This window comes from Tamandua tetradactyla, chromosome 4 (assembly GCF_023851605.1).
Source record: "Tamandua tetradactyla isolate mTamTet1 chromosome 4, mTamTet1.pri, whole genome shotgun sequence".
Lineage (NCBI taxonomy): Eukaryota > Metazoa > Chordata > Mammalia > Pilosa > Myrmecophagidae > Tamandua > Tamandua tetradactyla.
This window is the reverse complement of record NC_135330.1, coordinates 109,849,118-109,875,485: the sequence shown is the minus strand read 5'-3', so window position 1 is coordinate 109,875,485 and position 26,368 is coordinate 109,849,118. Positions and strand designations below refer to the sequence as shown.

Sequence of the window (26,368 nt, the reverse complement as noted above, 5' to 3'; positions counted from 1 at the left end):
ATTGATTGACTATAGAATGGGAGGATGAAATGGCAGGAAAGAAGAGTGGGAGTGATCCTGAAGGCCCTTCTATGTCATGCTCACAAGTTTGGGCTTTAGCCTGTGCATGATAAAGCTTGTACTATAAATGGGGGTAAAGCAGGGGTAGGGATAAAATCAGACTTGATTTTTGAAGGTTTACATAGTTATAGTTTGTGAATTGCTGTTGTAGTGATTCTTAACTAGGGATGCAACTTAGAATTTCCTTAGTTTTTTCAAAATACATGTGCCTATACCCTTTTACCATAGATACAGTGAATCACGGTGGACTGTTCTGTTGCTGTAGTTCAGTTGAGAGATGAAAAGATCTGAGCCAAGAGAGTTGCAGTGTGAATGAAGGAACAAGAAGAATTTTGACAAATATTTGATGAATTGGTTATTTAGAATATTGTTTGTAGGGTATTTATGGGATATGAAGAAGATATGTAGGGAATCGTTGAGGCAGGTATTAAAGCCATAAAAATAGATTGCCTGAAGTGAAGAAGAATGGATGGTTGTGAGCTAAACACTAAGGAATCCAAGGACATTTAAGGGCTAGATAGAAGTAGTCATATTAAAGAGAATGAAAAGTTGTGGCTGTGGAGCCTAGAAAGCAAAGCCAAAAGAGGGAAAGGAGTTTCATAAAGAGTAAGTGTTTAAAATGTCAAATGTTTCAAGTCAGGTATGAGAATAAATGAAAAATGTCTTTTGTTTTAGCAGTTGGTCATTTGTGACCTTAGTCATTGTGACTTAAGTATGGTGTAGAACCCATGTGACAATATATTTGAAAAGTGAGCAAGTATAGATAACAGTTTAGAAAGGTTTGGCTGAGAATACCAATCATGTTTTACTAATTAATATTTAAAGACCCCTTTTATCCTTAAATATTCTTTATATCATTAAACATTGTCTCAAATGTATTTCTGTCCCAAAATTGGCACATTAATTTTTTACTGAACAACACACACACATACACACAGAATAAAATTATAGAATTAAAGAAATAGTCTTTATTTTATTCTTCAACAATGATGACCTTTAAAATTATCCAGGACTTTGGTATGCTTTCTTCTTCTTTTTTTTGTTGTTGTTGGCTGGGTTTACCTTATTGATGGTAGACAACAAGGTATGGCTTCAGCTCCTCCCCTTCTTTAGGGAATCTGGAATAGAAGCTGTGGAGGATGGGCAGTTCTCAGTGATGGGGGATTAAGTTTGGGCCAGTACTCCCCAGTAGCTGAGTACTCTCTTCCTTTCAAGTAGTCCATGTAGTTCCTAAGATTCAACACCCTGTTGCTGTAGCCAAATTCACTGTCATACTAGGAAATGAATTTGATGAAGTGGTCACTGAGGGCAATACCAGTCCCAGAATGAAAAGTGGAAGAGTGAATGTCACTGTTAAAGTTGCAGGAGACAAACTGGTCTTCATGTAGCCCAGGAGGCCCTTTAGGGGGCCCTCTGATGCTGCTTCACCACCTTCTTGATCTCATCATACTTGGCTGCTTTCTCCAGTCAACAGGTCAGATCCATGACAGACATATTGGGGGTAAGGACACAGAATGCCATGCCAGTGAGCTTCCCAGTCAGCTCCAGGACGACCTTGCCCACTGCCTTGGCAGTGCTGGTCGATGCGAGGATGATGTTCTGGGCAGCCTCTTGGCCATCACACCACATTTTCCAGGAGGGGCTATCCAGTCTTCTGGTTGATAGTGATAGCATGTACAATGGTTACAAATCCCTCCACAATGCCAAAATTGTCATGGATGACCTTGGTCAGGGGGGCCACCTAGTTGCCGGTGCAGGAAGCATTGCTGAAGATGTTGAGGGAGTTGTCACACTTCTCATGGTTCACGCTCATCCCGCACATGGGGGCATCAGCCGAAGGGGCAACTAAATTGACTCTTTTGGTGCCACCCTTCAAGTGAGCCCTAGCCTTCTCTATGGTTTTGAAGACACCAGTGAACTCCACAACATATTCAGCAACACCAGCAGCATCCCATTTGATGTCGGTGAGACCTCACTACTGGAAGATTGTAATGGGATTCCGATTGGTGACAAGCTTCCCATTCTCAACCTTGACGGTGCTTTTGAACCTGCCATAGGTGGAATCATACTGGAACATGCAGACCATGTAGTTGAGATCAATGAAGATGTCATTGATGGCAACAACCTGCAATTTGCCAGAGTTTACAGCAGCCCTAGTGACCAGGCACCCAATATGGTCAAGGCCAATTATTCCCACCTTTACCACTGTGCCTCAGAGCCCAGAAAGCAAAGCCAGGAGAGGGAGGGAGTTTCATGAAAGAGCAAGTATTTAAGAATGTCAAAGGTCCAAGTAAGTAAAGTATGAGAATAAATGAAAAATGTCTTTTGGTTTTAGCAGTTGGTCACTTGTGATCTTAGTCATTGTGGACTTCTTAGAATTTCCTGATTTTTCCCAAGTGCATGTGCCTACACCCTCTTATCATAGATATAGTGAATCAGACTGTCTGGACTGGTCTGTTGCAGTAATTCAGTGACAGATGAAATGATGTGAGCCAAGGAGTGGCAGTGTGAATGAAGGAACAAGAAGAATTTTGACAAATATTTGATGAATTCATGCACTACATGAAAAGATGTAGCTGTCTGCTGAGCAGGGAGGACCACAGAACCTGCTTTCTTCTTAACGATCTCTACCAAGAAGAGTTCTTTTACTTGTTTCTAAATATCGTCTTGTCTTTATTTGAAGGTTATCAGTATTTAATTGTAAAAATGTTCTCTTGAAATAATTTGATGCCAATTCATGTATTTTCTCCTAAAAATAGTATCAGTTTGACCAATTAATCTTATATTCATATACTTTTATTACTGAATAAGCATATCGATTCTGTAATGATAAACTTACTGATTATGAACACATCTTTTTTTAAAGGTTGAAGTAAAATATAATTCCTTATTAAAAACAGTATACTAAGGTTTTTAAAAGCCATATGTCATCAGTGGAATCGAATAGAGTGTTCAGATATAGACCCTCTCATCTTTGGAAAATTGATCTTTGATAAGGCAGTCAAGCCAACTCATCTGGGACAGAACAGTTTCTTCAATAAATGATGTCTAGAGAACTGGATATCCATATGCAAAAGAATGAAAGAGGACCCTTATCTCACACCCTATACAAAAGTTAACTCAAAATGGATCAAAGACCTAAACATTAGATCTAAGACCATAAAACTGTTATAAGAAAATATAGGGAAATATCTTCTAAATCTTATACTTGGAGGAGGTTTTCTAGACCTTACACCCAAAGCAAAAGCACTGAAGAAAGAAAGAAAGAAATGGGAACTCCTCAAAATTAAACACTTTTGTGCATCAGAGAACTTCATCAAGAAAGTAAAAAGACAGCCTACACAATGGGAGACAATATTTGGAAACGACATATCAGATAAAGGTCTAGTATCCAGAATTTATCAAGAGACTGTTCAACTCAACCAGTAAAAAGACAGCCAACCCAATTAAAAATGGGCAAAAGACTTGAACAGACACTTCTCAGAAGAGAAAATACAAATTGCCAAAAGGTACATGAAGAGATGTTCAACTTCCCTGGATGTTAGAGAAATGCAAATCAAAACCACGAGATATCATCTCACACCCACCAGAATGGCCATTATCAATAAAACAGAAAATGACAAGTGTTAGAGAGGATGTGGAGAAAGAGGCACACTTATCCACTGTTGGTAGGAATGTCAAATGGTACAACTGCTGTGGAAGGCAGTTTGGCGGTTCCTCAAAAAGCTAAATATAGAATTGCCATATGACCCAGCAATACCATTGCTAGGTATTTACTCAGAGGACATGAGGGCAAGGACACAAATGGACATTTGCACACCAATGTTTATAGCAGCATTATTACAGTTGCAAAGAGTTGGAAACAGCCAAAATGTCCATCAACAGACAAGTGGCTAAACAAACTATGATACATACATATGATGGAATATTATGCAGCTTTAAGACATAATAAAATTATGAAGTATGTAACAATATGGATGGACCCTAAGGATATTATGCTGAGTGAGATTAGCCAAAAACAAAAGGACAAATACTGTATGGTCTCACTGATATGAACTGACATTAGTGAATAAACTGGGAGAATTTCGTTGGTAACAGAGACCATCAGGAGATAGAATAGTGTAAGATATTGGGTAATTGGAGCTGAAGGGATACAGATTGTGCAACAGGACTGAATGTAAAAACTAGGAAATGGACAGCACAATACTACCTAACTGTAATGCCATTATGTTAAAACACTGAATGAAGCTGAATGTGAGAATGATAGAGGAAGGAGGGCTGGGGGCACAAATGAAATCAGAAAGAAAGATAGATGATAAAGACTGAGATGGTATAATCTAGGAATGCCTAGAGTGTGTAATGATAGCGATTAAATGTACAAATTTTAAAAATGTTTTTGCATGAGGAAGAACAAAGGAATGTGATTACTGCAGGGTGCTGAAAATAGATGGTAATATTTTAAAATTTCAACTTATGTGTGAGACTAAATCAAAAAATGTTTATTTGGTACAAAATTTATATTTTGACTAGTGCATTTACTAATATAATTTGCATAGACAGCTTAATTGAACACCGCAAGTACATGGAACTTTGAGTAGGACATGAGATTTCATTGGTTTTTCCAGAGTGATTTGAACAGTGAATAAAAAAGTACTTGCAAGGTCCCCTTCAGGGAATGGTGAGAACACAGGAGAATTCAACTTCCTCAAGTTGAATTCTTGATATTCTCACAAGCAGTGTGGACAACCAAAGCTATAGGCTGAGCCCCCAGTCTTGGGGTTTGTTCATATGAAACTTAACCCCATAAAGGATAGGTCAAGCCTACTTAAAATTAGGCCCAAGAGTCACCCCCAAGAGAACCTCTTTTGTTGCTCAGATGTGGCCTCTGTTTCCAGCCAACACAACAGGCAAACTCACCATCCTGTCACCACCCCCTGTCTACGTGGGACATGACTCCCAGGGGTGTGGACCTTCCTGGCAACGTGGGACAGAAATCCTAGAATGAGCTGAGACTCAGCATCAACGGATTGAGAAAATCCCTAGAATGAGCGGAGACTCAGCATCAAGGGATTGAGAAAATCCCTAGAATGAGCTGAGACTCAGCATCAAGGGATTGAGAAAATCTTCTCGACCAAAACGGGAAAGAGTGAAATGAGACGAAATGTCAAAGGCTGAGAGATTCCAAACAGAGTTGACAGGTTATCCTGGAGGTTACTCTTATGTATTAAGTAGATATCACCTTGTTATTCAAGATGTAATGGAGAGGCTGGAGAGAACTGCCCGAAAATGTAGAGCTGTGTTCCAGTAGCCATGTTTCTTGAAGATTGTGTCTGATGCTCCTTTTATCTATCTTGTCAACAGACGAGTAGAATATATGGAATAAAAATAAATAATAGGGAGAACAAATGTTAAAATAAATTTAGTTTGAAATGCTGGTGATCAGTGAAAGGGAAGGGTAAGGAGTATTGTATGTATAATTTTTTTCTGTGTTTTATTTCTTTTTCTAAATAGATGCAAATGTTCCAATAAATGATCATGATGATGAATATGCAACGATGTGATGATATTGTGAATTACTGATTATATATGTAGAATGGAACGATCAAAATAGGAATGTTTGCTATTACACCAAACAAACGATAGGAATATTTGCGTTTGTTTGGTGTTTTTTGCTATTTAAAAACATGAAATAAAAAATAAATTAAAAAGTCATGTTATGAAATTTCTTAAAGATAAACAGGAAACAGTGAGTTGGAGATACGTTTTAACTTATGAGATAGATAAATACATTTCATTTTTTGCTTTTATCTTTTTCATTGCTTAACACTTCTCCCTATTTTTTTTTTCTCTAGGACTGTTATGAATACTATCCAACAATTAATGATGACTTTAAATTCGGCAAATGATCAACCATCAGAAAATCTGATTTCCTATTTTAATGTAAGTTATATCTGAAACATTTATCATAATATCTTGTTGAAGAAATTAGAAGCTGAAATACCAAATACAGATTTAAACACCTGTCTCCCATTCAACATATAAATTGCCCATTTTATTTCTTGCTTTAAGCTTCCAAATTAGGTATTATTACCATTCTTTCTTAACAATGTCGACCTCACCTCTGAGGTCACTTTTGTCATCAAATTCATCCTTTAGTAAGGGAATGAACTTCACAGAATTTTTGTTTTTGTTTTTTCAGAGAGGACAGTCTGAAACTAACTTTGCCCTTGTTTTTGTAAGTAGTTTGGCTGACTATTCAAGTTTAGGTTGGGGTTTACTTTTCTTAGAAGTTTGAAGATTGTTGCTCTTAAGAAGGCTCTGTCAACCTAAGTGTTCACTGAAGTTATTCTGTCTTTTCTCTCTGCTACTCTTAAGATCTTTTCTTTGAAGCTGATGTTTTGCAGTTTGAATAGGTGTGGATAATATTTTATTTATGCTGTTTTACTTTTCTTATGCATCCTTCATCTGAGAATTCTAGAACATTTTCAGCCATTAAAGCTTCGTATAGAGCCTTTCTTTGTCTTTTCTAAAAAATCTTTTAATTGTACAAAATTTCAAAGATATAGAAAAGTATATAATGAAATCCAGTATGTACTACCTAGTTTCAAAGATTAGCAGCTGATGTTTTATCTATATGTATCCCTACTCACCCTCCATATTATTTTGAAACCTATTCAGACATCATTTATTTCAGTTATTAATATTTCAATGTTTAGCTCTAAACGAAAATGACTTTTAAAAACATAAACACAATACCATTGTCAAATTTGAAAAAAAGGAAAAAGTAGTAATATATTGTTGCATATCCAGTTCAAATTTCTAATTATCTCATTAATGTCATATTTATGTCATATATATCATATGCATATATATATATTTATCACATATTTATGTATATGTATATATATATTACATAAATGTAACTAGTTTGTTTCAGTGTGGGTCTAAGTAAAGCTCACAAGATGCAATTGGCAGCTATTTATCTTAAGACTTAATTTTTACCTTCCTCACTTCATTTGTTTCCCTTTTTCTTTTTTTTTTCAACTACGTATTGAAGAAAGTAGGAGTTTCCCACATTTTAGAATTTGCTGATTGCATCCCCTGTAATGTTATCTAGTATGTTTCTCTGTCCTCTGTATTTCCTGAAATTGGTCGTTGGATCTGGAGTCCTGGTCAGAATGAGGGTTTAATGTTTTTGCTAAAATTGTTCATAGGTGGCATTGTATCTTCATTCAGAAGTCATGTAATGTCTATTTGTCTCGTAATGTTAACACCCATTTATGCTTGATGCCTCAATCTATTAGTTTACCAAAGATTGCAAAATGATAATATTCAAATTCTATTCTTTCTTTGTTTACTGGTTGAAATATTTATTTATCAACTATTTGATTTCCCAGAGATACAGTTTGTATAGAAAAGTCAGGATAAAGCTTAGTTTTATTTACTTGTTTTCAAAATGAATTGGTTTTCTATCATACTGCAATGGTGACTTGATTAGGTTTTTGTTTGTTTGGCTTTGGTTTTAGTTTAATTTTAGTTATTAAACCATGGATTTAAACATATTTGATATGTTTCATCCACTGCAGTTATTATTTATCCCTGTAGATGCTCAAATTGTCCCATCTCTGGTAAGTGGGGGCCTCTTTAGGTAGGTTTCTCAGTATTTTTGAAATGACCTTATATGTATTTGATGGCTTCCTGGCTGAGTACATATTCTAGACTCATCCTGTACTTTTCATGCCCCAGACCAGGAACTGGTATTTCTCTTTAAGTGACAAGAAATATTATTTCACTATTATAATCTGGATGCTAATGATACACAGTACTGCTGGATTGGCTTTTTGAGTTCAGAAAACTAGAGAAAAAAATTTTTAAGATAAAATATGAGTCCATTTTCAAAAAGGAGTAACCTCACTCTAATCATAGAATGCCACACACCAAAAATGAGGAATATTCTACAAAATAGTGTAACAATATTCTTGACAGATGTCAAGGTCACCAAAAGATAAGGAAAAACTTATCTTTTTTCCTTAGATAAGGAAAGACTGAGCCAGATTCAAGAAGACGAGAAGGCATGATAACTAAATGCAATCTGGGGTCATATATTGGACCCTAGACCAGAAAAAAGAACATTAGTTACAAAACTAATGAAATTTGAATGAGTTCTGTATGTTGGTTAATATAAGTTAATTATAAGTTAATATAATTGGAAGTCTGGTGAAGGACATAAGGAACTTTTTGTGTAGTATATTTACAACTGTTCTGTAAGCCTGAAATGATCTCAAATTTAAAAATATTTAATGTTAAAAATTATCAGGAGTTCAAGCTCATACTTTTATTTCAAATTTAGGGTAATAGGATTTTTAATTTAACTTTATGTCTCTAACATCTGTATTTTTCTCCATGGGAATGATAGAATTAGAACATCATACCATACACAGCCACAGAATGATAATACTAACACTACCACGACCAAATACCATTGCTGAAAATCACCTTCACTTTTTTTTTTTTTTTTTTTTTTTTTTACCATTTTCTCCACCCTTTGCTCCTCAGGATAAATCCCACTAGGACTGTACAGTCACATAACTTGGGGTTTTTTGTTTTTAAGTTAAAATGTACATTTTGCAATAAAAATCCAAAATAAAATTTCACATAATTGTCACACAGGTGCAGACTTTAAGATACATGCCACACTTAGAAAAAGTTACAGAACTAATCAAAATGAATAGCTGTCATTTATGAATGTGAGTTCCTTTCTTTGAACAAAAAGAATACTTACCTCAGTTGTCGGACTGAAAGCCAGTGAGGCACCACGGGGCGGCAACAGCTTAACATATCCAAGAAAGAGGAGGCTTGGAGTCTGTCCTCTCTGGTTGTGGAGCCTCTCCTCTCTGGCCTCCAGTTTCCTTATGCACCAAAGTAGAGGTTCAGACTGGATGATTTCTAAAATCCTGTGTGCCACATCCTTTCAATTATCACTCTTTTCTTTTTATTGTAAACTTCAACAGTAAATAACTTAATATGCTCTGAAGTTTTACTGCAAAGAATGCAGTGATTTTTACTGTGACACTCACCACCTTTGGGAAATTTCCAATTCCAAAGTTTCTGATCTGGTTCACTTTCTTACTTGGAAATTCCTGCCTGGGAGCATCCTCTGTACACTCTGGGATATATGAAGAAATTAACTGACAGTCCTATTTCTGAAGCTGTAGTTTATGGCTCTGCTTTCATTGCATATTTAAATTTAAACATATTTCAGTATGCCATTGCATATTTAAGTTTAAACATATTTAAATGTTTCTTCTCAGGATCAAACAACCTTCTCTCTGATTATGGAGTGCCCAGATTATTGATTTAGTCTTCGTACTTTACATTTCACTTTGTTATATAAGTTATGTTTTAGTGTGTCCTTCTGGACTTTCTTCACATCCTCTATGGCTAATAATCAGTAGTGTGCGGTTTTTACATAACAGCTCTTAAAGGTATTTTACTGCTGTCTGAGCTCAAATTATTTTTTATAGGGACAAAGGAGGATGGATATGTATGCTGGTGGACCAGTGACATTTCAGCACCTTATATTTGTAACTCTGTCCCTCTATTTGGCCTTAAAAGGGTCAATTCAGTTTGCTCATATCTTCTCTCAAATAAAATTCCTAGCTCATTTTTCAACATTAAACATGATTTTTTACAACAAAGACATGCTTGGGACAAACCATAAAACCATGAGCTCAGATAATGACCTAAAAAATGCAGTTGACTTATCTCCCAATATGAATTCTGAAGGAAAAGGTTTTCAAGTCTTCAACCATGCCCATGAATTCCCAAGTTCATGGGATACATCATTCCACATCATCACTTCTGTAGTTTGACAGAAGCTAGAATGTATAGTCTTAAGTGCGGACAATGGATTAAAAATCCATTACTGCAAACAAAACAAAAAAATGAAAAAAAAATCTATTACTGCAATTTTAACTTCTTCAAAAATACTTGAAAATTCCTAGCATAATATCACTAAAACTTACTAATTTATAGTCATTTCCTCATAATGATCCTGACATTATCCATTTTTTATTCCTAATTAAGTTCAATTTCAGCTACCAGATTTTGAATTTGAGGTAGTTTTTATAGTGGTTCTGTTGCATGAAAACGGTATGTTTCAAAGTACCATCTGAAGTATTAGATTAGATTTAAATAACATAGGAAAATACAGTATCAAATATTTTCGCACTTGGCATAAAAACTTTTAAAAAAATCATTTCTTTAGTGATAAAAATACAGTTCCTTTGTCAGCATGGACACAACATGAAAAGTAGAGTCAAGGGAATAGGACTCAAATTCTTTTGCTACCTTTCACTTAATCCAAGTTAAGGATGTGCATAAATTCAACATTGTGTAAAGTAGCAGCATAACACAGAGTGACTGGATAAACGGGGATCCATCCTTTGAATTTTAACACGAGTAGTAGCCAGGTGCTGTAGAATATGTGTACAAGAAGTCTGCTTCTACTGGTGTTTTCTGACACCTCATGTCATCAAGACCACTGCCAATGCCCAACTCTGTACTTCTGCAGGCCCCAATAATGCAAAGTTTGGGTTTTCCAGTTAGACTTCTGCAATTACCCCTTTTGAAGAAATTTAAGTTTTTGAGAGTCCATTTCTTCAAAAAATTATTCTTTCATCACCATGGCTTAGAATCACACAAACAAAACTGCTCCTTTTGCTATCTTGTTTAGAAACATTGTACAATTCCCATTCACGTCTAAGATCATTCTTATTGCTGACTTCCTATTTCAAGTTTCTGAATGTTTCCCTGAGGTTTGCTGCATCTACACGTGTACCAGATCGAGACGCCATTCCAGTACTTTTATGAAAGTTTTATTATTAATTATACATAAATCCATTTTGTAACTATTGTCCAAGGATATCGCAAGATTCTTTTTTGCTGTGAAAGCAGCCCTGGACAGTATGTAAATGAAGGGATTTATCTATGCTCCAATAAAACTTTATAAAAAACAGACTGTAAGCCTGATCCCTCCAATTCAAATGTTTCTGAACTTTTAATGGATTTCAAATCCACTGAGTTTTCAGTATTCTCCGCGATACTTACGTGCAAGGAGTCTGTCTCCTCTCACCCCAACAGAAGTCCTAGGACGACTTTCACACATCAGCCATAAAGCCGCCCGCTGCACAGCCACCGTACGTTTCCTCCGTGCGACTGCTTACCGCAACAGGAAGGAGTAAACTTGGGACCAAGACTCTCCCCTTCTAGCCCCGCCCCAGGATGCCTTGCTCCACCCCTAGCCCGAAATACTGTTCCCTTATAGGCCTTCCGCACTCCACTGGCTACTGACGTATCCCACCAGCCCTGCAGGCCCCGCCTCCGGAGTGCCCCGCCCTGAGGTACCCCGCCCCATGCACAGCCCGCCACAGTCCCTCCCCACTCGGAAGCTCGGCACACGCTGCACACTCCCAGACGAGCGTGTCCCCCAGCCCTCGAATCTCCTGCCTCTTATCTCCGGACACTTTTGTCCGTGGCACTTGACACCCCACAATTCCAGCATCGAACTCCCCTACCCCCACTCCGGGTCCAGTGTTATCAAGGCGTTAGACCCCGCCATGCCCGTGCCATGACCCCGCCCCATAACTGGGTTTTAAAGGCTCCTTTTTTGGGGTAGTGATGCCACCTGCTGGATACATCCTTTTGATTCATATGAATATTGCATTTTTATTTATGCAGTATGCTTTTAAGAATATGCAAAATATTTTATAGTTCTAAAAGTCAGGTTTAGAGGTAGAACATATTCAAAGACGTCTAGTTTCTTTCCCATTCTCTATCTTCCTATTTTCCCTTTCTCTTGGTTTATGTTGACCAATTTGTTTTTAATTTTTTTGGTTTATCTTCTTAGTGTTTTTTCTTTGCGGACAATATTATGCTCTTATATAATATGCATACTTTCCCCATCTTGCCTCTTTTTAATTTCATAGTCCTACATTATATGTTTGTAAGACAGTTTTCCCCCCTTGATTAGAAAAGTTGTGCATAATCAGGTACATAACAGGTAGTTATGCATAAAATACAGGATTCCCATATTCCACCCCACCACCACTACCTTGCATTGCTGTGAAACCGTTGTTACAATTGGTGATACCGCATTTTTATAATTGTACTATTGAAGTCCATAGTTGAGTTTTACAGTGTGTGTGGTGTTCCATGGATTTGTTTAAAGTTTTCGTTCTGTTACCATATATACAATGTAGCATTTCCCCTTTTAACTATATATATGTGTATTTCATTGCTATTAGTTGCATTCACAACTTTATGCTACCATCACCACCATCCATTACAAAAACATTTCCATCATCCCAGATAGGAATCCTGTACATTTCAAGCCTTAACTTTGCATTCCCTATCCTCACCGCATCCCCTGTATTCTATAGATTCTTGACTCTGGATTTGCTTATTCTAATTATTTCAAATCAGTGAGATCATATGATATTTGTCCTTTTGTGTGTGTCTTATTTCATTCATCATGATGTCTTCAGGTTCATCCATGTTGTGATCTATAACAGGCCTTTATTCTTTTTTATGGCTGAATATTATTCCATTGTGAATATATGCCATTTTGTTTATCTATTTGTCAATTGATGGACACTTGGGTTGTGTGCTGGTTTGAAACTGTTATGTACCCCCAGAAAAGCCATAGTTTTATGATTCTAATTTAATCTTGTGGGGGGCAGACCTGTTGTTTGGGTGGGGTCTTTTGATTAATTATTTCCATGGAGATGTGAGCCTGGCCATTCAAGGAAGATCTTAATTAGTTTGCTGAATCCTTAAAAGAGCTAACACAGAGAGTAGATACAGAAGTTTGGAGATCAAGACAGAAATACTGTGGGTGCTATGCAAGGGCTCACAGAAATAGCTAGAACTTGAAGAAATTTATGGCCATGGTAGATGCTAAAAGAAGAAACTCTGAGTCTATCCTGGAGAAGCTACATGAGGACCCACATATACTTAAAGAGAAAGTCAGTAGAAACAGGAGCTGAGAGGGCCATTTTAAAGCAGAAGCCAGGAGAAAGGGCCAACAGACGCCCTTATGTGCTTACCCTGTGATAGAAGAATCTGGACGCAATCGGCCTTTCTTGAGTGAGGTATCCTCATGTTGATTCCTTAATATGGACATTTTCATGGTCTTAGAACTATAAATTTGTAACTTAATTAATCCCCTTTATGAGAACTAATACATTTCTGGTATATTGCATTTTGGCAGCTTTAGCAAACCGAAACAGGTTACATCCACTTTTTGTCAGTGATGGACGATGCTGCTGTGTACATTGTTCTGCAAATACCTGTTTGAGTCCCTGATTTCAGTTCTGCATATATACCTAGTAGTGGGATTGCTGGATCATATGGTAGTTCTGTACTTAGTTTTCTGAGGAACCATTAAACTGTTTTCCACAGTGCTATACCATTTTCTCTTCCCACCAGCAATGAATGAGTGTTCCTATTTCTCTGCATCCTGTCTAGCACTTTCTGGGTTTTTTGTTTTTTTTTTTAATAATAGCCATCTTAATGGTGTGAAATGATATCTGATTATGGTTCTGATTTGCATTTCCCTGATGGCTAATGATGTCAAGCATCTTTTCATGTGGATTCTGACCATTTGTATCTCTTCTTTGGAGAGAGGTCTGTTCAAGTCTTTTGCCTATTTTTAAATTGAGTTGTTTATTTTTTGTTAAGATGAAAGATTTCTTTGTATATACTAGATAGTAATCCTTTATCAGATAGGTGGTTTCCAAATATTTTCTTCCATTGTGTAGGTTGTCATTTTATTTTCATGTTAAAGTCCTTTAAGGAACAAAAGTTTTATTTTGATGAGGTCCCGCTTATCTATTTTTTCTGTTGTTGCTTGTGCTTTGGTTGTAAAGTCAAAAAAACATTGCCTGACATAAGGTCTTGAAGATCTTTTCCTTTGTTTTCTTCTAGGAGTTTGCTAATTCTAGTGCTTATATTTAGGTCTTTGGTCCACTTTGAGTTGATTTTTGTATGAGGCGTGGGTCCTCCCTGTTTTTGCAAATGGAGATCCAGTTTTCCTAGCACCAATTGTTGAAGACATTCTTTCCCAACTGAGTGGTATTTGCCACCTTGTCAAAAATCAGTTGGCCTGTTGAGAGCTTATCTTTTAAGTTATTCTTGTGCATTATATAGATGTCCCTTTTTAGTTTATGGTATATGGGAGTGGCTAGAGGGAAGTACCTGAAACTGTTAAAATGTGTTCCAGTAGTTTTTATTCTTGGAGATGATTATATAACTTTATAGCTTTTACAGTGTGACCAGGTGATTGTGAAAGCCTTGTGTCTGATACTTCTTTTATCCAGGATATGGACAGATGTGTTAAAAAGAAAAGAAGATAAAAATAAATAAATAATAGGGAGGATAAAGAGTTAAAAAACTGTGAACAGTGAAATATTAGTGGTCAGTGAGAGGGAGGGGTAAGTGTTATTGGATATATGAATTTTTTTCTTTTTATTTCTTTTTCTAGAGTGGTGCAAATGTTCTAAAAATGATCATGGTGATGAATATACAACTATGTGATGATATTGTGAGCCATTGATGGTATACTGTGAATAGGCTGTACGTGAAAAAAAAAAAACATGATACACCATTTCCCACCCAATAGAAGGGTTATTATTTTTAAAAAACAGAGAATAGGATTACTCATTCATTGTTGGTAGGAATGGAAAACAATGCACCCTCTGTGAAAGAGTTTTGCAGTTCCTCAGCAAGTTAAGTATAGACTTACCGTATGACCCAGCAATCCCTTAACTAGGCATATACCCCCCAAAATGACTTTAACAGATAATTGCGCACCAATGTTTATAGTGGCATAATTCACAATTGCCAAAATATGGAAGCAACCCAAGTGTCCATCAGCTGATGAATGGATAAATGAAATATGACACACATACTCATGTGCACGCGCTCAATGGAATATTATTCGACATTAAAAAGAAATGGAAAAAATCAGTTGGCCGTAAATATGAGGATTGATTTCTGAGCTCACAATTCTGTTCCGTTGGTTCTTTACATCCATCCATGTGCCAGTACCATGCTGTTTTGATTCTGTAGCTTTCTGATATGTTTTAAGATCAGAAAGTGTGTGTCTCCCAACTTCATTCTTCTTTTCCAAGATGGCTTTAGGTATTTGGAGCCCTGTATCCTTTCATATAAGTTTGATGACTGCCTTTCCATTTCTGCAAAATAGGTTATTGGATTGGGATTGTATTGAATCTGTAAATGACTTTGAGTAGCATTTATATCTTAATATTTAGTCTTTCAGTCCGTGAATATGGAATATCCTTCAATTTAGTTAGGTCTTATTTAATTTCTTCCATCAGTGTTTAGCAGTTAGTTTTCTCTGTTTTGTGTATCTTTGCTTAGATTTGTTCCTAGACATTTGATTATTTTATTTGCTATTGTGAACGGAATTTTTTCTTGATTTCTTTTTCTAATTGTTCATTGCTTATGTATAGAAACACTATAGATTTTTGCATGATGTTTGCTGAATTCACACATTAGCTCTAGGACCTTTGTTGTGAATTTTTCAGGGTTTTCTGTATAAAAGATCATATCATCTGCATATAGGGAAACTTTTACTTCTTTCTTTCCAAATAGATGCTTTTTATTTCTTTTTCTTGCCTCACTGCTCTGACAAGAACTTCTAGCACAATGCTAAATGATGTTGTAGTGAAGGGAGCATCCTTGTCTTATTCCTGGAATTAAAGGGAAAGCTTTCAGTCTTTCACCATTAAGGAGGTTGTTAGCTGTGGGCTTTTCATACGTATGTCTTATCATGTTGAAGAAATTTCCTTCTATTCCTAATGATCAAAGCATTTTTATCAAGTAATTTTATCACATGCCTTTTCTGCAACAATTGAGATGATCATTTTTTCCCTTTGTTCTGTTAATGTGGTGTATTATTTTACCTTATTTTCTTACATAGAACCAATCTTGATAATGGATTATAATTCTTTTAATATACTGGTGGATTTTGGTTGGATTTATTAGATTACAAATTTGCAGTTCTGAGGCCATGAAAATGTCCAAATTAAAGCATCAAGAGTAAGATACCTTTTCTGATCAAAGGCTGCTGACATCTGGGTTCCTCTGTCACATGGGAAGGTACATGGTGAAGTTGCTGGCCCTTCTCTCCTGGTTCTGGTTTTAGTGGCTGATTCTAAAATGTCTCTCGACATTTCTTTCTCTTTCAGTTTCTCTCAGGGATTCTCTCAGTTTCATCTGTCTCTTATCCATTTATAAAGGACTCTAACAAGGGGATTAAGACCCACCTTGAATGGGCTGGGTCACATCTCCATGGAAACAGCCTAATTAAAAGGTCCCACCCACAATAGGTCAGCCCCCACAAGAATTCACGGTCTTCTTGGAATGTTTGGTAGAATTCCCCTGTGAAACCATCTGGTCCTGGACTTTTCTTTGTTGGGGGGGGTCTTTGATTACTCATTCAGTCTCGACTAGTAGTTGGTTTGTTGAAATCGTCTATTTCTTCTTTAGTATATGTGGATAGTTTATGTGTTTCTAAGAATTTTTCCATTTCATCTAAGTTATCTAATTTATTGCCATACTGTTCTTCATAGTGTCCATTTATTGGCCTTATATTTCAGTTGAGTCGAGAGTAATGTCCCCTTTCCATTTCTGACTTTCTTTCTTTGTATCCTGTCTCTTTTTTCTTTGTCTAGCTGAAGTTTTGTCAGTTTTGTTGATCTTTTCACAAAGAACTAATGTTTGGATTTGCTGATATTCTGTTTTTTTTTTTTAACTTTTTTTTATTGTATAGTATAACATATATACAAAGCAAAGAAAAACAATAATTTTTAAAGCAGTCTTCAAAAAGTAGTTACAGGATAGATCCCAGAGTTTATCATGGGCTACCATACGATCCTCTCATATTTTCCTTCTAGCTACTCCAGAATATAGGAGGTCTTTTTGTTTTCTGTTTGATTTCGCTCCACTCTATTCTTTATTTCCTTCCTTCAGCTTGATTTGGGTTTAATTTGCTCCTCTTTTTCTAGTTCTTTCAATTTTGTGTTAAGTCTCTAATTTGAAGTATTTCTTCTTTTTTAGTGTAAGCATTTAAAGTTATACATTTCTCTCTTAGCACTGCTTTCGCTGCATCCCCTAAGTTTTGGTATACTGTGGTTTCATTTTCATTCACCTCAAGATATTTTCTAATTTCGCCTCTGAATTCCTCTTTAACCCACTGGATGTTAAGAGTATGTTGCTCAATTTCCACATATTGTGAATTTTCCCTTTCTTCCTCTGTTTTTGATTTCTAGATTCATTCCATTATGTTTGGAGACTATGCATTGTATGATTTCATATTTTTGAGTGTATTGAGGCTTGTTGTGTGACCCAACATATAGTTTATCCTGAAGAATGATCCATGTGCACCTGAGAAGAATATGTATTCTATTTTCACTGGGTGCGGTATTCTGTGTATAACTGTTAGATCTAATTGGTTTAGTGTATCATTCAAGTCCTTCCTTATTGACCTTCTGACTAGATACTCTATCTATTATTGAGAGTGTTGTGTTAACATCTCCTACAGTTAATGTCGAACCATCAGTTTCTCCCTTCAGATCTGTTAGTATTTGCTTCATATATTTGGGGGCTGTGCTGTTAGGTGCATACATATTTACAGTTATTACGTCTCTTGTTAAGTTTTTTCCTTGATCAGTGTGTAATGACCATCTCTGTCCCTTCTAACTGTTTTTGACTTAAAGTCTGTTTTATCTGATATTTGTGTAGCCAACCCAACTCTCTGTTACTTCTTGCATGGTACATTTTTCCTCATCTATCACTGTCATCCTACTTGTTATCTTTGACTTTAGGTTAGTCTCTTGCAGACTGCTTATAGTTGGGTCATGTTTTTTAAATTCATTTTGCTAACCTTTGCCTCCTGACTGAATTTTAATCCATTTATATTATAAAATCCCTACTGATAATACAGGTGTTTTTCTATCATTTTGCTATTTAGCTTTTGTAAGTTTTATACGTTTTTTTTGTCCCTCACTTCCTGTATTTGTTTGCTAAAGCTCCTGGAAGGCAGTATACCAGAAGTGGGTTGGCTTTTGCAATGGGGATTTATTAACTTGCAATTTACAGTTCTGAGGCCATGAAATTGCCCAACTCAAGCCATCAACAGGATAATACCTTGACTCTGAAGACATTCTGTCAGACTCCAGGGCATCTCTGTCACATGGAAAGGCATTTGGCCACCATCTGCTGGTCCTTCTTTCCCAAAATTTTACTACATCTGCTTCTGGTATCTCCATATGTGGCTTTTTCTATAAGCTTCTCTTTGTTTATCTCTGAATTTCATCTCTTAGTCTCTGAAGCATCTCTGAGCTCTCTGGGCTTATTCTGCACCTCCTTTATCCTCTCATAAAGGATTCCAGTAAGGGGAGAAAGAGCCTACTTAAATGGGATGAGTTACAGCTCAGTTGAAATAAGCTAATCAGAGAATCTTGCCTATAATAGGTCTGCACAGACAGGAATGGATTAAAATAAATGGCCTTTTCTAGAGTACATAATAGCATCAAACTATCACATTTCCATTAAAGCCTACTTTTTTATTTATTTGCTTTCTTGTAGTACCATATTGAGTACCTTCTCATTTATATCTGAATATATATATTTTTCTCTTTTTTTTATATCTGAATACATTTTTAATCTGTTTTCCTTGTGGCTACCCTGGTGTTTTGGTTTGCTAAAGCTGCCAGATTGCAATATACCAGAAATGGATTGGCTTTTATAAAGGGGATTTATTAAATTACAAGTTTACAGTTCTAAAAACTGTAAACATTCACAAAAATGTCCAAACTAAGGCATCCAGATAAAGATACCTTGACTCTGAAGAAAAGGCTGGATGGCATCTGAGTTTCCTCTTTCACATGGAAAGGAATGTGGCCAGCATCTGCTGGTCCTTTCTTAGCTTCTCTGGGGCAAAGTCTGGATTTTTTTCTCTTAGCTTCTCTTGGCTCTCTCTTTTTAGTACTGTGGGTCCTTGATTAGCATCTCATAGGAAGGCATATGGAGACATCTGATGGGCTCTGATATGTGTGTGCATCTCCAAATGTCCATGTGTAGGCATCAGCTTTGTATCAGCTTTGCAAGCATGTGTTGGTACTCCATATGTCTGTGTCTGAGCTTTCTCCAAAATTTTCCTGTCTTGGCTCTTGTAAGGGCTCCAGTAAGCTCACTACGATCCACCTTAAATGCTTGGGGTCACACCTCCATAAAAATAGCTTAATCAAAAGGTCACACCCACAGATTGGATTAGGATTAAATGAACATGGCTTTTCTGAAGTACATAACAGTTTCAAACCAGCATACGTGGGGTTAAAATTTAACAACCTAAATATGTACTATTATACCTGGTTTGAAACTAACTTAATTTCCATGGCGTGCATATATCTTGCCCCTCACCATTTTTTTTTTTACTAATGACTTATATCTTTGTACATTGTATGTCCAAAAATCTAGATTTTAGCACCCCGTAGAAAGTAAGAAGTAGAGTTACATACCATACAATATGATAAATTCCTCATTTTTGAAAGAGAGTCTCACTGTGTATAAAATGCTTGGCTGGCAGTTGTTTTCTTTCAGCACTTTAAGTATTTCAAGACATTGCTTTCTTGCCTCCATGGTTCCTGATGAGAAGTTGAAACTCAGTCTTATTGTGATTCCGTTGTATGTAACAGGTTGCTTTTCTCCTGCAGCTTTCGGAACTCTCTCCTCATCTTTTGTATTTGATAGTGTAATCAATATATAATGGAATGTATTTTCTTCATTTTTATCCTGTATAGTATTCTCTGAGCTTCTTGGATGTACATATTCATGTCTTTTGCTAAGTGTGGGATGCTCTCTCTCATTATTTCTTTGAATATTCCTTCTGCTCCTTTTTCTTTCTTCTCCTGCTGGGACTCCCATGATGCGGATTTTGGTGTGCTTATTAAAGAAAAAGGTATTTTGCTTTTTTTTCTGTTTTTTTTTTCCTTGTTGTTGTTGTTTTGTTTTTGTTTTTTTGGGGGGGGGTATATGGGCCAGGAATCGAATCCAGGTCTCCCACATGGCAGGCAAGTATTCTACCACTGAATCACCCATGCATCCTTATTTTGTTTTTAATATTTGCTTTTTCTTTCTGTTCCCCAGCCTGACTCATTCCAAATGTCTTGTCTTCAAGTTCACTGAATTCTTTTCATCTGCCAGCTCCAATCTGCTCATGAAACACTCTTAGGCATTTTTTCATTTCAATTATTATGGTCTTGACTGCCAGTAGTTTTGTTTGGTTCCTTTTCAAAATTTCTGTCTCTTTACCTAGACTCTCATGTTGTTTATTCATTGTTTTCCTGATATCCTGTAGGTCTTTCTCTGTACTTGCCTTTATCTTCTTAAGTACTTGTATGGTTTTTTTAAAGCTTTGTTCAATATGTCCACATTCTCATCTTCTTTTTCGATGTTTTCAGTATTTTTATCCTCTTCCTTTGAATCAGCCATCATTTCCTGTTCTTTGCCTTGCACTCTTTTGTTTGGTATTGTACGTCTTAATATTTTAAAATGTTAACTTTGGGATTTACTCCCAGGGATGTCTGTTTCCTGGTTTTGTAACCAGCTGGTGATGAGACAAAAATTTTTATCCCTCTTATCAGGAGGGTCTGCCCAAGGGAAGGCAATGTGCTTGGTATTCCCTGTTTTTCCTCTGTCTTGTTTTGGGCTTTTGCTTGTTAGTTGTTTTGGAGTGCCTCTCTTTATAGGATTTTGGTTTTTCTGTTTCCCAAGAGACAGATCTCCCTCTCCTGAGTATCTGAAACAGGCAGACCTTTGTCCCATACTGTCCATCTCTATAGTTTGTATACTCTCTATAGTTTGTACGCTCCTTTCATTGTCTCAGGCTGCTTTTGTCTAGAGGGCACATTCTTGGAGAAGGGTCACCCTTGGGGGGAGGGGAGCTTTCCCAAGTCAGTCTTTCTTAGCCAAAACAGGGCCAAGGACCCATGAAGGGTGCACAGAGTGGTTCCAGTGTGTCCTGTGAAAAGGGTCAGGAAAGACCCCAAATTCTCCATCTCCCCAAAGCCGAACTTTCCTGGCCTGCCCAGCAAACGCAACCCTTCAGCCAACTTTCTTCTGCAGCCCTGAGGGAAGCCCTGTGTGTTCACATCTCCACTGCCTCCCTCCCTCTAAGGAAAGGATTAAAAGGCCTTTGCCTTTGTACAGGTGGATTGAAACAATAATAGCCCTCAGAGCCAGGACGCAGTGATTTCAATTTGTTAATCAAAAGCCATAAACAGTGATCAGCTGTGGACACTCCTGTTCTTGGGAAAGAGGATTTCTATGTCCCTTTCTGTTAGCAGCAGCTAGCCAGGGACTGGATTCTGTGGCAGCCTGCTGTGAGAGTGGGGTGTGGCTGGTGGTGGTGCTGGTAGCCACTGCAGGGGGTGGGAAAGGAGAGCAATTTATAGTTCTTTATCATACTTTACCAACCTTTTCCTCTTGCTCTTCCCCGGATGCTGTACAGAATTCCCTGGCCTCTGGAGTTTCAAAATAGTTGTTTCAGACAGTTCCTGCCTGTCTAATAGTTGTTTCGATGGGAAGAAGAAGTCCCAGAGCTCCACACCCTGTCATCTTCCCCGGAAGTATATCAGTTTTTTCAGCCAGTCTCCAATTCATGGACATTTGTGGCTGGGTTTTTTTAGATTTTTGCTATTATTAATATGATAAATAATTCTACAGAGAATTGTTTGTTTCCTTTTCTTTTTCCTAGTGTATCTTGAAAATAAATTCCTAAATAAAGTATATATCTAGGTAAAAGGATAAATGTCTGTTATTTTTCTAGATAATGCAAAATTCTATTAGTCTTATATCGTTTTGTATGATCTTATACCATTTTGTATAATGCACCAGATAAGTATGCTTATTTCCCCACAGCCTTATCTGCAGAGAGGTTGCTAACCCATCTGTATTGGCTGAGAAATAGTTTCTTAAATTTTTCATTTAGCTTCCATTCTTTTTTTTTTTGTATGGGCAGACACCTGGAAATGAACCTGGGTCTCTAGCGTGGCAAATGAGAACTCTACCACTGAGTCACTGTTGCCTGCCCCATTCTTTTTAATTAACTTTTTTTTTGAAAAATCATAGGTTTACAGAAAACACATCCTTCCCCCACAGTTTTCCCTATTAACACTTTGCAAGGGTGTGTAACCCTTGTTATAATGAGACAATATTACTTATACTAACTATAGTCTATAGTTTACATTAGGATTCTTTGTATTGTACCAACTACGATTTTAAAAAATTTCTTATTCTAGAAACATATATACAACCTAAAATTCCCCCTTTTGACCTCATTCAAAATATGCAACTCATTGGTGCTAACTACATTTGCAGAGCTGTGCTACCATCACCACCATCCATTGCTAAAATTTCCCATCACCATGTACAGAAATTCTGTACCAATTAAGCATGAACTCCCCAATCCCTACCCGTGCCCCTCCTAATGATAGAAGTTAAAGGAATAATAATCTTTCACTTCTCAAATATCATTTTAATACTTCTGCTAACATTTGGAATATGTAAAAGCTCTTCTTTGATTTTACTCACTTTGGTTGGGCAGAAAAATTTTGCCTCGAAGATATTGTCTGGAGCTTGGTTTAAAGCTTCACTTTAAGTTTTATGTAGTCTACAAATTGCCTAGCTCAGAGTAGGCAAGTCTTGAAAGTGGTAAATTTTTACTTGTCTTTGCTATTTTATTAATTTAGCTTCTTTGATTGTGAAATTAGTCATCTTCCTTCTGTGTATAAATTAAATCTTAGAAGCTACAAACATTATTAATGGATATTTTGACAATGGTATCTTATGACAGGAAGTACTTTTTTGGTACAAATATTTCTAAAATGTGTGCTGTTTTCTTTTGGGAAATAGACTTATTGATATTCTAGAATCTGACATTTTTGAGTGGTGTTCATTGTGCATATCTTAAATAATATGATAATCTAATTTTAGAAAGATTGTTTTCTCACATAATAATTTGAATATATTTTATTTATAAAGAGTATAAAAATGACATCAACTATAAGAATAATTATTTGATATAGTTTAATAATCATTATGTAAATTACATGATATTTTAATACAGCACAGTATGAATTTTAAAAGTCATCTGATATATTTTGTTAAAATTCTTATAGTCCTATCCCCAAATGATAAATTTATTATAATTTATTTTGTAACCTTTTTCCTATCTTATGTTTTCAAAAACATAGTAATTTAATTTTCAAACTCTTTTAAAGTGCAGGTTTAGTTTTACTTCTTTCATTTGTAATTTGAGGGATAATATATTCCCCGTCATAGTTCTTTGGTGAAAATATTTTTAGAGATTGTGTGAGGCTCTTTTAGATGGATGAAAGGGCTAACCAATCTGTTCTTCACTAGCCTAACAGCAGAAAATTACGTAATTGGGTTTTTAAAATTGTGTTTGAGTATTCTTTGTCACTAACATTGAAAAATGAAATTGTATTATTTGCTTATTTTAGTAAATATTTAAAATTTCCATATTTTTATAAATAATTGAAAATTTTAAATCATCCATTATTGAACAGAAAATGTTAATTCTTTTTAGACAATATCCTCAATGTTTATTTAAATTTATTCCTCTCTATTAAAGAACTGCACAGTGAATCCAAAGGAAAGTATCCTGAAAAGAGTGAAGGATATTGGCTGCATCTTTAAAGAGAAATTTGCTAAAGCTGTGGGTCAGGGATGTGTTGAAATTGGATCACAGGTAACTTGAGTTCATTTTGATTAGTACCTCTATATAATAAATACCTTTAAGGGAAGTATCTGTCCAAACAGTGTAAATACAAAACAGTTACTATATTCCTGCTACCTGTGTATGCTGCTATTTATGGGAAACCGTTCTGTACTCCTTTGAAGAAAAAAACAAAAGTAACATGCCTATTTTAGAAATTTTTAAAAATACAAGTAAGAAAATAAATGAAAATCTTTGATAATTTCATTATATATACCATTAAGTTTTGGATAGATATGCTTTTGACTTCTAGATTTATGAATATTTATGTATACAAAAATATACCTACATGAATGCGATCATGGCATACATGCCATTTCTCAAAGATACTACTGAGTGGTTTTGTTGTTATTTCTATTATTATTTAAGAAAATATGAAACAATGTAATGGGTAAATGTCTGGGCTATAGTGTCTCAGAACTGGGTATACATGTGGCTGTATCATTTATGAGCTCTGTGACCTTGAACATGTCATATAACTTCTTTTCTCTATTTCCATTGTTATATGGCATTAATAAGGTAATGCATAAAAAATGTTTGAAAAGTTTAATCCATTGTAGACATTTATTTCTGTGTAGTGAGGTTATACTTTGATGTTATCAGTGTTTTAAACAATCATGTTGAAGAGTTCTTTCTGATTCATATGAAATGTGCGCTCATAATTCAATATGAAGGAATATGATTTATATGTAAGTATATATTTATATATATGTATTTTTTTAAATAAGATCGGTTTGGTTGTTTTTGTTTTTGTTTTGTCTGTGGCAGTTTTACTAAATTTTATGGACTAAGACTGATCTTTTAATCCTAGATAGTTATCTTGAAAATATGTGTCCTAAGTCACAAGAAGTATTACATTAGGAATGTCAAGTGCTTAAAATAGTCCAAAGCATATAATATATCCTAAGAGTCTATGTGTGGGGAGGGAGCAGTGTATAGATGTCTGTTGAATGATGTAGATTGAAATGGAGTGAAGGAAAGCTAGGACTGGACACTGTCTTGATAATTTATTTGAAACATTGGCCATTACTTTATACTTAAATTTTTTTGAGTTTTAGAAAAGGCAGAGTTTTGTGATCTCTTGGTAGCCATAGTCCTAGGAAGGATCAGAAGAGTGTTTTAAGAAAGGCTTTTAAAAATTCCTAATTGTTGTGTTTTTCTAAAATAGTGAGATCTTCTTCTTCTTCTTCTTTGTTTGTAGAGATACAAGCTCGGAGTCCGATTGTATTACCGAGTAATGGAATCCATGCTTAAATCAGTAAGTTGAAAAAGAATATAATAGAAAAAAATTCAGTGCTGGCACAAATGAAGTTTCAGTTAAGTGTTTTTGGTTTTCTTTTTTTCCTGTTCTAGGAAGAAGAACGATTGTCCGTTCAAAATTTTAGGTAAATTTTTTCTAGTTTTACTAAAAAAAAATTTTTTCTGTTTTATAAAATGAATGTTTTGAAGTCATTCCTTTTTTTTTGTTTGTTTTTTCCTTTAGCAAACTCCTGAATGACAACGTTTTTCACATGTCTTTGTTGGCATGTGCTCTTGAAGTTGTAATGGCTACATATAGCAGTAAGTTAAATTTTAGTAAATATTTTAGTTTAGTTTAAGTTTAAGAAACTTATCTAAGGTATGGTGTTTTTTTTCTTTTTGTGAGAGCTTGGGGTTAAGGAAAACAAATGCATATTCAAGATATACTGAAGAATTTAATTGGTCAAAAGCCATTTAAATGGTGAATTATCTGACTCATTTCAGATCATCTTGGGGATAGTATTTTATTAGGCTCTTATTCTGGGCATACTGAATCCAGGAAAAGTAACTACTGAAAGCCCTTCAATGACCTGTGAGATTGTAAAATGCCAAAGGAGTATTAAAGTACAGCCTCTCCTATCTTGGAAGCTCTGCTGTGGAGGGGATGATCATGAAGCCAGAGTACACCAGATACACAGAATGGAGGCCAATGACAGTGTTTTGTTTTATTTTTTTTTAATATAATTTTAAGCGTGTATTATTTTAGCAGACAGAAGAATAAAAATTAATGATACCAATATACAGTTAATAAAAGAGGAGCTAAATTAGTAAACAAATATGGAAATCTGAATCCTCATTCAACCAAGAAGTGCATATTTAGAAGAGATATTAAACCAGTTTATTTAAGTTTAGGGGATTTAAATCTTTGAACATTTGAGAAAAAGCATGAGCCCTCTTTCTTTGCTGTTTTTTTTTTTTTTTAGCTCAATAAAAGCTAATCTTTCACATTTTATGTGACACTAAATGACTTTTGGCAATGGCTTTGGGCAAGAATATCTACTCTCTAGATTCCCTTTTTGAAAAATGGGAGGCAAATGAGTTCATTCCATGACTTATAATTAGATAAATAGAGACCTCCCCTGTAGCTCTTCATAACCAGTAATATTCTATTGGATAGAGACATTG

At 35.7% G+C, this 26,368-nt stretch overlaps 1 protein-coding gene and 1 pseudogene across 11 annotated transcripts in view; one reads left to right on the top strand and one right to left on the bottom strand.

The window, feature by feature from the left end:
- LOC143681312 (caspase-3 pseudogene) overlaps positions 1-11,038 on the bottom strand; it is a 42,309-nt pseudogene extending 31,271 nt beyond the window's left edge. The window contains exon 1 of the transcript XR_013174528.1: positions 8,843-11,038. The product of XR_013174528.1 is annotated as a caspase-3 pseudogene (transcript). The remainder of the gene's footprint in view (positions 1-8,842) is intronic.
- RB1 (RB transcriptional corepressor 1) overlaps positions 1-26,368 on the top strand; it is a 217,807-nt gene that overhangs the window by 109,263 nt on the left and 82,176 nt on the right. For all 10 annotated transcript variants that reach the window (XM_077158231.1, XM_077158224.1, XM_077158226.1 and 7 more), the window contains 5 exons: positions 5,913-6,000; positions 23,801-23,917; positions 25,146-25,202; positions 25,298-25,329; positions 25,428-25,504. In XM_077158231.1, the coding sequence (XP_077014346.1) occupies positions 5,913-6,000; positions 23,801-23,917; positions 25,146-25,202; positions 25,298-25,329; positions 25,428-25,504 (371 nt within the window). The remainder of the gene's footprint in view (positions 1-5,912; positions 6,001-23,800; positions 23,918-25,145; positions 25,203-25,297; positions 25,330-25,427; positions 25,505-26,368) is intronic.